Below are 13,809 nucleotides of genomic sequence, written 5' to 3' on the forward strand. Positions count from 1 at the left end.
ATCGGCGATAATTCCTAAACTGCGCATGCGCATTATCGTTATTTTTGGTTATTATATAGGGATTATCGAAAACGCTTACTTTTGCGAGATATCGAATGCCCCGATCAGACCCCAGTATTGACGGACTTTTCACACGAATGCAATTAGAGCAAGAAATCCCATGGAAATAACTGGAATGCAAAATTTTTTAGGAAGATTGCATTATATATTCAAACCCACATGTTTCTTTTAAATATGTACATGGATAAGAGTCAAAAAGTGGTGCATTTTAATTTATTACACAAATACTCTTTCGACTTTTGTCACTTGTCAGCAATTTATTACACAACTATTTCAACAGAGATTTAACATGTTTGTACAATATGGATACAATTTATTATGGGCAAAATAAAACATGTTGCACAAAAATTTGGACTCGTAAATTATTTCATTTTTGATTCAAGAAGCGTATGAGTTTTATTTCGCAAACCTGTAGTAGTCCGATAAAAAAAATTAAAATTTTTATTTAAAATATGTCAAGTAAAACTATAAATACTATTTTATGTGTACATGTCTGTGCTTATATTTCTGCAGACATGAATTTCATTTTATGCAAATAGAACGGATGCTTTTCTTCAAAAAAATCTTTAACAATTTGTTATGATGATTATTTGCAGAATACTCTTTTATCATTATACAGAAAAAATATACATTACAAGAAATTTTCACGTACGTAACAAAATGCCCATTCATCAATTATTTACACATAGAGAGATATTTATAAAAGTTTTTATAACCTCTGGAATTCAACTACATTATTTTTACTAATTTGTACATTCATTCTTTTACTTCAATTATTTCCATAAGTACATAATTAAATATTTACAGTTCATCTATTTATAATATACAACGTCATAGAGTAGAAGGCATTGTTTTAATTTTCAATTGATGCATTTCTTCTTTTTTTTTTAATTACAAAGAAAAAGTTCATTCAACAATATTTCCTGACTCCATTTTCATTATGATGGTTTAAATTTTAAATAAATCCTACAGATATAGAAAATAAATACTACCTTATAAATATAAGTTTATCAATAGTGATAAAATATTTGACATCAATATACGTAAAATATTTGATTAATATATAAAAAATTCGAAAAATATACCAAAGCCTCCATGAATAGAATGAATTTACGAACGAAAAAGTACTTTTCTATTTTATTATCAAACGAAATATTGAAATGTCAGTCTCATCTATTGCATTATCTTACATAATTTGCAAGACACTAAAAATTTAGCCATAACTTACACGTTGTCGTTCGGGATCTCATTCAGTTGTTTGGTAAAATTTTAATGAATGCTCATTACAATTATTACAAGATTAGAAATAATAATAATAAAGTTTCAACAAGAATAAACATTTCAACTCCAAATGAAATCGCTGCGATTAATTGTACACAGTTGAAGAAATTACGAATGCAAAAAAGCATCGTGTTAATTGAGATTTTGATAATACTAAAGTTTGTCTCAACTCAAGTATTAAGATGTCTCTTAAAAACTAAACACTTAATGGAAGGATATTTGTGCAATGATTAACTGTAGTATGGAATGTTTCAATATCGACGTACAATATGACGGTAGTATGTACAATTGTCCGTAAACCAACATAATTCCGTTTTGCGTGATTATATACTTTGCGAAAAAGTGCCGCAGTTCACTTTGACTGAGAATCAGACTGGCTGAGTTGCGATTGTTGTTGTTGCTGCTGCTGCTGCTGCGCATGAACTTGCTGTTGAGCTACAGTTTGAAGCCTAACCTGATTAGGTCCCGGACTGGCTCGCGCAGTATTAATAATCGGCTTGACTAAACCTTGCGTTCCTTGCCGTAGTTGCGCTGTGCTTGCTGTTACAACCTGAATCGTACCCTGTTTGATCGCCGCCGCTGCCGCTGATACAGGAATCACGCGCGTCTGCATCTGAGGTTTGGTTATTACAACTTGACTCGGTTGAGTATTCGTTTGTCCTGCCGTCACCTGCCACAACAATATATTTTGTGTGTTACTCACGAATTTCAGATCCATTTATTTATCCATTTTTCACGATAAAACGAAAATAAAATGCAAAACTTACGTGGGCAAACTGTTGAATGCCAGAAACGCCGGCCTGTACGGGTTTCATAACCTGTAGTTGTTGCACAGTCATTGTGCCGGGTAGGCCGGCTTTCTGCTGGACAAGCAAAGGTACGCCACCCTTGGCGGTGACCTGAGCCAACTGCGCCACTTTTTGGCCACTGGCAAGTTTTCGTTGAGCTAAAAGCTGCTGCTGATTGAGCGTCAACGGCCGAAATTGCGTGGCAGCGCGTACTGTGCCTGCCGCTGTTTTGACCACCACGGGTGTACCAGTTGCCGATGTACCCTGCTGTACCTGCAAGCCTGCCTGCGTCGCGTAGACTTGGGCCGCGGCCAAGCCAGCTTGAGACGTCACTTGAACCTGAGCCACCGCCTTACCCTGTTGGAGCTGTTGCTGCTGCTGGCGCTTGAGCAGCGCGGCCATGTCTGCTTCCGAGACCTAAAAATCAATCAGAGCGTTGGCGATGGTTTCTCTTTTTTATCCTCCGATCGTTATTGGGGAGGAAAAAGGTTCATTTACTTGGCGCGTAGCTAGAGTTTGCTTCCCAGCTACTGCTGCCTGTTGCTGAGCAATAACTGCACCGACGCTCCCTCCTGAAGCGACAGTGGCAGCAGCTATAGCAGCTTGTTGCTGCTTCAAGAGCACAGCATTGCGCTGCTGTGCAGTGGCGGCCGAAACCGCGACAGACATCTTTTGTCCCCCGGCAGCTTGGACTTGGGCCTGCATGACTTTGAGCTGTTGCTGCTGACGCAACTGCTGCTGCTGCTTGATGTACTGAATTTGAGCGGGCGTTAGGTTCTTGTTGGCCGCGTTCACGGCATAGCTTATAAGATTATTCTTTTGGGCCAATACTGCGGCATTTTGTGCCGTGGCTACGAGCCTTTGGCCCAAATTGGTCACAATAGTCGTCGGCGTGCTACCCTGGAGTCCTAACGCGGTGCCCCCAGCCCCTGTTACCGCAACGCGAGCCTTGCCACTGGGGCTCACCATGCTCGGTGAGTTTGCCGCAGCAGCTACATTGCCGACCGCCTTCATCGCTCCGATACCGCTCGCTGAGGGTCCGGGACTCGTAGATACTTGTTGACCTTGCTGCTGCGCTTGAACGTTTTGTTGGGCCTGCTGCGCGATGATCTGTTGCTGCTGGACGAGGCGCGCTGCCGTTTGCTGCTGCTGTTCTGTTGTTATTGTCTGAAATTGAGTAAACGTGTGAGAATATGCATTATCGGTGTCTTTTTTGCTCTGTGTTGAGATTTGATGTTAGAAAAAAGATAAAATAAATGATCTTGGTGTGAAAAAAAAAAATAAGATGGAGAAAGAAAGGAAAAATTGACGTTGTAGAGTAGTTAGAAGTAAATAGAGGAACCATTAATGACGAAAATCGTAACGCTAACATTTTTGACATGTAGTGTTACACATTAAACACTTATAAATATAGTATATTACACTATTGTACATACAATTGCGTAATTTATTTTCGAAGTTGACCCTACATGATCGAAATTTAATTTAACTTAAATAAAAGGCCAAAGAAGAGGTAGAAGAGGACTATATCTTGTCAGAGTTGGTGATAAGGTCCCTTAGTGTTATAATCTTATTATTTTCTTGTCTAAAATAAAAATCACAATTATGTTATGATTTTTATATCTCTTCATTATATAATTATGAATACGAAAAAATCAACAGGTTGAGTGATATTTTGACTAACGTTACTTAGCTCAATATTTAAAAGATTCTGTTTTAAGATACTTTATTACATAGAAAAAAAAAAATAAAAAAAATAATGAAAAAAAACTCGTACATCACAAAAAAAGTGCTTATTTACGTACTCGGCATGTACTAGTACTAAGTGAAAAAATTAATAAAAAATTTGTTTTATTTATATGAAAGATGCGTTACTTGTTGGAGCAACGCGAGATACACGTCAACAAAATTAGAACCACGTAGCATTGAAAAAACTTACCGAAGCGGCAGCATTTTTCAGCCTTTCCTTTTCTTTTTGCTCTTTTATTCTCTCGTTTTTTTGAATAATGACTTCAACCGGCGTCAGTGGATTATCGTAATTGATACCACTGTCGGCCAGAACAGCTGCGTGCTTTGGATTCTTCATTATCGGATTTACCGACAAAGGCCTCGTCGTGAGCGAGCGTTTGTTAGACACCGATCTAATGATATCGAATCTCTGAGAGCACATATTTGAGAAGAAATTATTCTTATCTTGATTGTACAACTGCGACGTACGCATCGGTCGATTGATCTTGCTTTGATACTGAAATTAATCAAAAGATTTGACAAAATTAAACAGTGTATCCTAGAAAACAAGAGAGCAAAGAGATTCATTACCTCAACCACTTGTGGAGCCTTGCAGACGCTCTTTTGTTTCTTCTGCTTCTTTGAAGTCGTATCAGCGTAGAGCAGCTTGCCCTCCTCTCGTGGCACGATAATGGAGTCGTACCTTATCCTGCACTGCTTAGTTGACCTGTAGATCCTCGAGACGTTGTTGACGATATCAGCCACTAGGTCCCAATTGGCAGAGTGACCAGGCGACGGGGTCAATAGATTCAGGTTCAAGCCTTGATAGATCTGAATAGCCTGAAGCAGGGCCCAGTCCTCGTGGATCATCCATTCGAGGAATGGCTCTGGATCGCCATTGGATTTCATTGTAGGCGACGGCTTCATGCCACTACCCATTGCCAAGGGCGGTCTCATCATGTTACGATATTTATGCAACTTGAGATCTCGGCGCATTTTCGACATTGCTGGGGCTGGTCTGTCAAAGAGCGACCTCGGAGCATACACCGAGTCATCTTTGTGTCTCACCTTAGGTGGTCGACGACCTGAGACAATTGAAAATTCGTCGTTCAACATGACCGGGGGATTATCGCAAGAGACTGATCTGACGTCTGAATTTAAAGTACTGGGTTTAATGCGAGTTCACAACTCGGGTAAATTATTTGATTTTTTATAAGAGCATCTCTTACTATCTTTATTGTCACTGTGTCCAGTTTCGATTCGAGGTCTCTTTAAATCCTTTTTCACGTAAATTGGCGGCAATTGCGATTCCGGCATTGGAGTACCATCGTAGAGGAAGCCCAGGGAGTAATCGATGTACACGTCGTTGTCGGACGTGGGGGGAGTTGGTGGACACCACATCTGATTAAAAGATGAAAAAAGCTTATGTCATTGTTACTGCTGTTACACTTATCGTAACGCAACGAGTCGTCATTAGATCACTATTTATCTTACAATGAAAATGTGCTCACACTATTTGTTAACAATTTTACGTCACATGTAAGAAAACAATGCATTAGTGACTAATACATACTACAAAAGCGTGCAATAAGGTTAAAAAATAAAGTTTTAATAAGTGAAGTTAAGGTATGATTTTTGTCATATACTAACCGGCATTTGCTCCATGGTGTTATCTGATAACCAAATCTGTAAATTGCAACATGAAGTGAGTTTAAAATTTTTTTTTCAGCAAATTAATTCATTTTGTATATTATGTACAAGATGGAATAATCTTCGGTCTCCTGACATATTTGCTCCTGGTACTGATCAGAATTGGAAAGTTGTAAAAAAAAGTTTTACGAGGTCATTTGCAATGAATCGAAAATTCAACAAATAGAACATAATGAAAAAAAAATTTTAAGTATCAATGAAACTTGAAAAATGATTGAAAAAAGTATAAAATAATGATTTAATGCAAGAGTTACACACTTAATATTGTTCTACTTGATGATAGCATGAATTGAAAGAGGCAATTATATAACTTTATGTTATAGAATGCATTTAATTCATTTATTATTGGCAGCAAAATGAACATTTAAAAAAATTATTGCTGCAAGTTCTCCAATAAAATTAATTTAAAAAGTGAATTTAAAAAAAAAAAAAAAAGGAAAATCGACTTTGACTATTACAATTCCTATTAATCTTAGAATCCTGTTGAATCTTTTAAAAAAAAAGATGAGTAAAAAAATTTTGAGTGATACTCGCAAATTTAAGTAAAAAAAGGGAGAATAAGGATTAAATAGGATAATCCTCATCTAGTTCGTTCAAAGACTCATCCCATTTTAACGTATCCCGATGAATTTTAAGATATAATTGTCAGAAATAATCCTCGTGAACGCTCATATTTGTGCCTGCTTATATCTTGGCTCTATCCAAGTTTGGAATGGCAAAGGCAGTGTTTTGGTGCCATTTTAAATAAATTTAGTAATTTGAATGTTTGACTTAAGGTGTTTTGATCAACAAAAAATTACTAGGAGAAAAAAACAATCTATGCGTTACTGTGCGGTCATGACAGCCTTGCCACACCAAACTGATAGTGATGCAAAAAAACGTGCAAGAAAAATTTCAAAATATAAACAAGCACACTGAGCAAAAATTATTGACACCAAAACGGAACTGAACCTTTGATCGAACAGACTTGGAAATGTCACCAAGAAATAAGAAAACACGTTATATTTTTTGTTCGTTCATAGCAAGGAATATTTCGTTTATTTCCTTTTCTTTTAAGGCTAAATTCGATCATACAAAATACAAGCACGCAACTTATGAACTATATGTATAACCATTCTCTGTTAATATATAACTAAATAATCAGTAGGAAACAACTTTCGCTCAGATTGAACAATCGCAGGAGTCGAGAAACGTGACCTTTTTAATTGTTAGATTTTTTGGATACACTACACGCGAAATCGTATTTATACACGAGAGAGAGAGAGAGAGAGAGAGAAAAAAAAAGATAGAAATCCAAAAATCCTATTAAATACTTTCGACACTGCTTTTAAAGTATCTTAAAACACGATGTATAGCTAAAAACATCGTTTAAATCTTTTCTTATTTTGTCACCCCGATTTCCCATTTATTTGCATTAAACAAAAAATATAAATTTAATATGATACAGTCATGAGAGTCTAATAATTGTTGTCTGTCATCACGAAATGCATACGAATAATAAAATAACGAAAGAAATTCATTTACAAAAGGGCCGAAGAACAAGGGTGAGAATATAAAAACAGTTACAACTAACAACGCAACGTCGTTAAAAAAAAAACAAAAAAACATCAAATTATTACTAATTAAATATACTTATTCATACATATTATTTCAAAGCTCTGTTTTCGAATCGCTTGAACCTTAATTAATCAATTGTATTTATCATTGTTATGTACATCAAAGGCAGGCGCGTTTCTCTTTTGTCTATTGATATTACAAAATAAAACGAGAAAACGCGTTACGCCCATTGTCAACTTGCGAGTGCTGGCATGAGAATATGTATATATATATATTCATGACCTTAGACTTGAATACCATAGAGACTACAAGACATTGCGTTTATGTTTTTACCTCAACTATTTCGTTTATAATACAACAGACTTCGTAAATATACATATATTAATATTTATGTAGTCATCGGCGCAGAATTAGGAGAGTCAGAGTAGAGCTCGATCGCTGAGCAGAACTGCCTGTCCTCTTCGATCAGTCGTCGCGCACTTGATATACTTATTCAGTCATTCAGTGATTTTTATATTGCTGGGTTATGTAATTTGTCATTTGTCGAAGCAGATGCGGATGTGGAAGAAAGAGGAGGAACGGAGGAGGCCGCGTTCAAACGAGCCGACCTCTTAGGCGGAATTTTTTCGTCGTCTTCCAACTCGACCGACGCAATCCTCGGGCTGCTGGTCGCTGGTTTGGCCATTACCATCGGCTGATTGCTCTGGGAGCGAGTGCGCTTGAGACGCTTGCTCGGGAGCATCTCCACGTCGTCTAACTCAGACTCGTTATCCACATCCGTAGCTGGCATCGGATTGCCGCTGCTGCTGCTGCTGCTACTATTGCTGCTACTATCCTCGATGCTTGCTGCTGTTAAGGCTCTCATGGCTTGGTGAGCTGCTGCTCTGCTTGGTCTCGAGGATCTCGGGCTGTTGTTGATGACCGAGATTTCGAAGGTAGGCTTTGTTTTCTGCGGCGTGCTCAGACCGTATCCTGCTTTGGAGCTGTTACTCTTCGTGTCGAGGCTAAGAATGGCCACGACCTTGGCCGTGCGTTGAGGCTTCTCGTGCACCGGGGGCACTGGCTCGTCCAAGTCTAACGAGTTGCCGTTCGAGTTCGCACTGTCCATTATCTCCTCAGCATCCGTCAACAATTCTTGAACCAGTGGAGCTGGTACGGGTGGCGGAGTTGGCGGTGATGATGGCGGTGGCGGTGGTGATGGTGGAGTTGATGGTCGCGGTGGCGATGGCTGTGGCTGTTGAGCTTCGGCTAGGCTCTTGGGCGTTACGTACTCTGCCAGTGGTTGCGCGAGGGGGGATGATGGTAACGCTTTGCGGATCGATGGCACCTGATGATGTTGCCTCAACTTTGGAATGGATGGCAACGATCTCGGCACAGGTAAATAATTATCTAGGCTTGTTCTTGGTATCTTGGCTGCCAACTGCTGCTCTGGCGAGGGCATCGGCGTGTCAGGCCTTCGCTTGGAGATCACACGGTTGATGGTCAGGCTCTCGGTCAAGGCTGGATCGCGCACAAGACCTCTGCTTTGCGGCACAACGATTTCCTTGCGCTCCAAGGCAAGACGATCGGACATCTTGATGTAGGTCGTTGAGCGGGCTCGGCGTACCCCGATCGGAGGCGAGGGCGGCACGACGAAGCCGTTGTCTACGGGAATTCGAGGACTCCGTGGGCCGAGCTTCATTAGCCCAGATGGAGAGCAAAAATTACCGCTGTTACTACACTCGGCGTCCGAGCTGTTACCGTTGTTGCTGTGGTTATTGTTGTTACCCGATAGGGACCTTGTTACTGGACGGACGGCGTAAAAGACGGGCATTGGCGTATCAGGCCGACGACGCAACCCCGCAACTACTCCTGGTTTGGCGATCAAGCTCTGCTGGAAGCGTCGGTTCAGAGGGTTTGGCACCTGCTGAACGTTCGAGCGCGCACGCGCTTGCTCAAGCAGCGGTATGTCAACCAAACTGCTGTGTTTCTCGATTCTCGCTTCGATCATAGAACCGCCACTTTCGATCGAGTTGCTGGTTTTCATGAGTTGCGGTTCGATTGGCTTTACGACATTCGCTTTTGTTGCTGTGCTGCTGTTGTTGTTGCTACTCGATTCAGATGAAGTTTCTGCGCTGCAATTAACTCGCGACCGTCTTGTTGTCACTCCCAAAACTGACGTTGACTCTATTTTAATGGACTGCTTGGACTCTGGGAGTACCAGCGCGTGGGGAGATTTTAAATTCGACGCTGGAAGTTTCTTTGCCACAGGAACATCGTTTTCAGAGGTGGGTTTCTCCTGCGACGGCGAAGTGAAAGATTCGTTAGGTCTATCTGGGCTTGTAATTTTCTCCGTCGTGATTTTCGGTGTCTCGAAACTCAAATCGGCAGACGTTGGCCCGTCCACCACCGTGGGCTGTCTCTCAGGGCTCTTGAGCTTATCGGATGGCCTTTTACTTGAATCCATGACTATATCACTCGATGTCGTTGTATTGTTTTTGGAATGTAACTCATCGGACGTTTGTACTTTGGTTGGATCTTTCGAGCGAGTGATTTTCATTCTTACAGGCGGCTGCTCATCGCCGTCGGCGATTTTTTTCGTAGATTCGATCTTGGACACGAAAATTGGAGCTTTTTCTTTCTCATTTGTAGTAATGGCAGCATTAGCAGTAGGAACAGCAATTGATTGATCCGACGGCGCTTCTGGTGCGTTGATAGTTTTTTCTTTGGTTTTGGTGTCTGAAGCTAATCGCGCCGACGACCTAGTCATCTTACCTATCGTCAGCTGCTCGTTTTGGACATTTTCAGCGGCAACCTTACAAGAACCACTGCTAGACGCTTCTGCAACAACTGATACCGTCGACTCAACACTCGGAGTTTTTATCTTGTCAGCGGCTTTCGCCTTCTCCACGGGTCTATGGTCTATCGTTTTGTTTTTAGATTCAGAAGAAGTTACCTGTTGTTTATGCGTCATCTCTGTGGATCGATCAGCAGCAGCAGCAGCAGCAGCAGCAGCAGCTGCAGCAGCAGCAGCAGCTGAGCGGGTACTCTTGGTAAACCTCGAACTTGAACTGAGAATCGGACTGGCCCTGAGCGGAGACTGCTCTCTGACGGATGGAACGTCGTTTTCGCAAATTTCCCTCTCTGGAGAAAATTCTTCGATGTCCATCGGCGACAACAACAAATGGTGATCTTGATCTGAGCCACTGCTCAGTTTTTCAGGAGACTTCATCTGTTGGGACTCTCGCAAGTCAGGCGGCACAACCATTACTATCGCTGGTTTAATTTTTGGTTCAGTCACGCGAGCTCGACCGTACGAGCGCGTTATTTTGGCTTTTCTCAAGCTGAGAATCGGACTGGGAGAGCGTTCCTTTTCAAACAGATTCGATTCACTTGGTTTCTCGGAACTTTCAGACTGTTCATGGTTTTCTGGTATTGGTGGTGCTTTTGTCACTTCGTCCTCTTTGTTTGGTACATCACTTGTTATAATCGCATTCTTGGGCCTAAGTGGTTCTTCTAAAAGTCTAGCGTTAACGATACTATTACTTTCTACACTCTTTTTATGTTTGCTACTAGTATCGTTAATATCACAGATTTCCAACTCCTCTTTACTATCAACACTGAGCGACATGACTTTTTTATCATTGGGCGATCGTCCCAACTTGTTGCTAGACCTAGTGGAATACGTTATTGAATTAGATTCAACAATCGATTGCGATTGCTTTCTTGTCCGGCCACATTTAATAGGCGTACCCACAACGTGATCCTTGCTTTCGGTCTGCTGAGCTTCTTGACCAGTCGGTATAATTGTTTTTTGGCACGTCGATTTGACTTCGTTCACGATTACGTTAGGTAAACCGCACGCAACTTTCTCTTTATCAGACGATTTATTACTAAAACGAGACGAACGTCTTGTTCTTATTTCTACCGTATTATCGTTTTTTTTTATGGCAGTCTCATGCAGTTCTGTGTCGTCTTCGACGCTCATGTTTTCATCTGCACTTGAATTCGTGGAAGTATCGTTGATTTTTCTCGTCGAATTGTCGAAGTAGTCAGAAACAGTTTTGGCATCACTATCATCCGCTATTTCGGATAAACTGTGTTTTGATTTTCTTGATCTGTGACGAGATTTACCCTCCGGCAATAAGGGACTGACATCTAGAGTCCACAAGTTAATTTTGACGTCTCCTCTCGATCTCGTTCTTGGACTATTAAGATCTAAGTGATTCTTTTTCACTTTAAGGAGTATGCTATTTTTCTTTCGCCTTTTCGCGATTCTGCCACCGATTTCGTCTTCTTCTGAATTGTCTTCCTCGTCTTCGTTATCGTCTTTGTCAGAAGTATCAGTTTGATTGGACTTACGTTCTTCATCCGAACTGGTACCTACCTCCTCGGCGATGTCTTCGTCGTTTGACTCGGAGTTGGACATCGACACGGTCTCCGACTCACTCTCTGAAGACACCGCCGACGAGCTACCCTCTTTCTCCTCCTCTACATTTCTATAATGACACGACCTAATTCTAGTCTGTCTCCTACTCTGACGCGCAGACAGTCTTCGATTTTCTCGCACGCGTCGCTTAATAGTAGCGCTTGGCCGCGATGGCCTCCTACCTTTACCCCGTCGCCTAGAATTGCTTGAATTATTAACCTGATTTTGAGCATCCTCGCGTGTGAAAGTAATTGGGTTCTCGTCGTCGTCCGTCATGCGCATCTGGCGCTCTTCTTCCTCACGCATAGCACGCAGCCTGTCAAGTTCCCATTCCTTCTTTTGTTCTTCAAGTTCGCGCTCGGCAGCCGCAAGTTGAGCAGCAGAGAACATACCGTCCGACTCTTCGACAAAGCGCATGGCGAAGCGCTCAATGGGAGTTAGCTAAATAAAAAACAAAAAACAAAAAACAAAGTACGTAAGTCAATTGGTATGATAATAATAATTAATAATGAATTGTTATTGTAATCATCATCGTAAGATTATATTTTCAAAACGATTCTACAGTTGTATCTCTAGACAGGATACGCAGGTCATATGATTTCCACTTAAAACCCACGAGTTTTAATAGAGAAACTTTATTATCTCGCTTATAGTATTATAACAAAAACAGTAATAAATAAACAGTTTTGTGGTCGGAAGCGAGTACTGCGGTATCACAGTTTGCTGATACCTGAAGTAAAAAATGTACATTACCTGAGAAACGAGATTTCGAACTTCCATCTCAGCTTTGCTGATCTGTGCTTCATCGTTATCGGCATCATCCACGGGGATATTTTCGTCAAACTCAGCTAAGTCCGCCACAGCTTCTGCCTTAGCAGTTTTGGCAGCTTGCACGTCAAGATCTTCTTCAACTGCAGCCAAAGCACTTTCCAATGCACCCATTGCTGTTTTTTCATCTGATTGAGTCGTTTCTTTCTGCAAATTCCTCTCTCTATCCTTACTTTGCTCCAGTACTTCAGCCATTCGCTCTGAAGCATCGGTCTCGGATTGATCGACATTGAACAGATCTTGAATCGTAGACTGTTTTGGAAAATAAAAACATCAGTTTTAATACCCTTTAAAACGTAAAATAAATAAAAAATCCATGACATACGCTTTTGAAGTAGGCAGTGGTGAAATTTCCTCCTTCTATCGCAAGATCTCCAAGCAACCTCTTCTGATTGGCTTTCTTCAAAATGTTTTCTTCCACGGTCCTTTCACTGATCAATCTGTAAATGTGAACATCCCTAGTTTGCCCTATCCTGTGACACCTGTCTTGGGCTTGAGCATCCATCGTAGGATTCCAGTCACTATCGTAAAACACCACTGTATCGGCACCGGTCAAATTAACACCGATACCGCCAGATCTTGTTGATAGAATAAAGCAGAAAATCCTCTTGTCGTTGTTGAAGCGTTCCATCAAAACCTACAATAAAAAAAAAAAATGTAAATTAATGAAATCAATTGTTGTTGATGAAGAGCAGATTTTTTAAAAAGCCAAACATACTTGTCGTTGATCGACACGCGTGGCACCGTCGAGTCGGAGGTAAATGTAACCGTGGTAATTTAGGAAGGCTTCAAGCACGTCTAGCATCCTGGTCATTTGGGTGAAGATCAACACTCTGTGATCACCGTATTTCAGTTTTCTTAGTAATAAGTCTAGCGACTGTAATTTTCCACAGTCGTACTGAATCAGTCTCACATCCGGGAATTGCGTTTGCATTGACCTCGTGATTGGATGGAACAGTGACACCTTTGATGACAAATGATGATTCAACTCGAGCTCGAGACGTTGATTTTGCCAGAGTTTGGACGGTGAAGGATGCGAAACGTGAAAACGAGGCCGCGACGCCTGCGCCGCTGGTACGTAGATCATAAATTTATCAAAGATATCTTTCATCCCTTCTACAACCTGCTCGATGGATTTAATAGCTTTAGACAAACTTTCGGTGCACGCAAAGTACTGCCGACGCGTGCGAACAGACTGCTTTGCCGAAGCGCAATTAAACCAGCTGTTAGGCCATTCGCAACCTTTTGCTGGTTGTGTTACTTTTAACGTAGAAAATAGATCTTTACCATACAATGGAAAAGCAGCACACTTTTTCTCATTCACGTTAGCCAGTGTTTTTAGCTTGGCGTGGAGTTTCTGTTGCCTCATCAATTCTAATTCCGGCTGTAACGTAAGTAAAAACAATTACTCCAATGAAAACATTTAATTATCTCTTAATAGAAAAAAAA

The 13,809-nt window shown here is 41.0% G+C and overlaps 1 protein-coding gene across 9 annotated transcripts in view; it reads right to left on the minus strand.

Moving 5' to 3' along the window:
* Nucleotides 1-246: 246 nt before the first annotated feature.
* Nucleotides 247-13,809, minus strand: part of dom (domino helicase) — a 40,066-nt gene continuing 26,503 nt past the window's right edge. For 6 of the 9 annotated variants that reach the window (XM_014354143.2, XM_014354142.2, XM_014354140.2 and 3 more), the window contains 4 exons: nt 13,079-13,744; nt 12,686-12,997; nt 12,286-12,612; nt 6,577-11,973 (listed from right to left, as the gene is read on the minus strand). In XM_014354143.2, the coding sequence (XP_014209629.2) occupies nt 7,636-11,973; nt 12,286-12,612; nt 12,686-12,997; nt 13,079-13,744 (5,643 nt within the window). In that variant the 3' untranslated portion in view covers nt 6,577-7,635. Of the gene's footprint in view, nt 2,012-2,108; nt 2,547-2,627; nt 3,297-4,068; nt 4,375-4,448; nt 5,009-5,086; nt 5,259-5,507; nt 5,544-6,576; nt 11,974-12,285; nt 12,613-12,685; nt 12,998-13,078; nt 13,745-13,809 lie in introns of those variants that run through there. The other 3 variants (XM_014354146.3, XM_014354145.3, XM_089597945.1) reach the window with 3 other exon arrangements.

The sequence above is a fragment of the Copidosoma floridanum genome, unplaced genomic scaffold (genome assembly GCF_036245765.1).
Source record: "Copidosoma floridanum isolate Cflo_tuat_1 unplaced genomic scaffold, Cflo_Japanese_pri ptg000040l, whole genome shotgun sequence".
NCBI classification, from domain to species: domain Eukaryota; kingdom Metazoa; phylum Arthropoda; class Insecta; order Hymenoptera; family Encyrtidae; genus Copidosoma; species Copidosoma floridanum.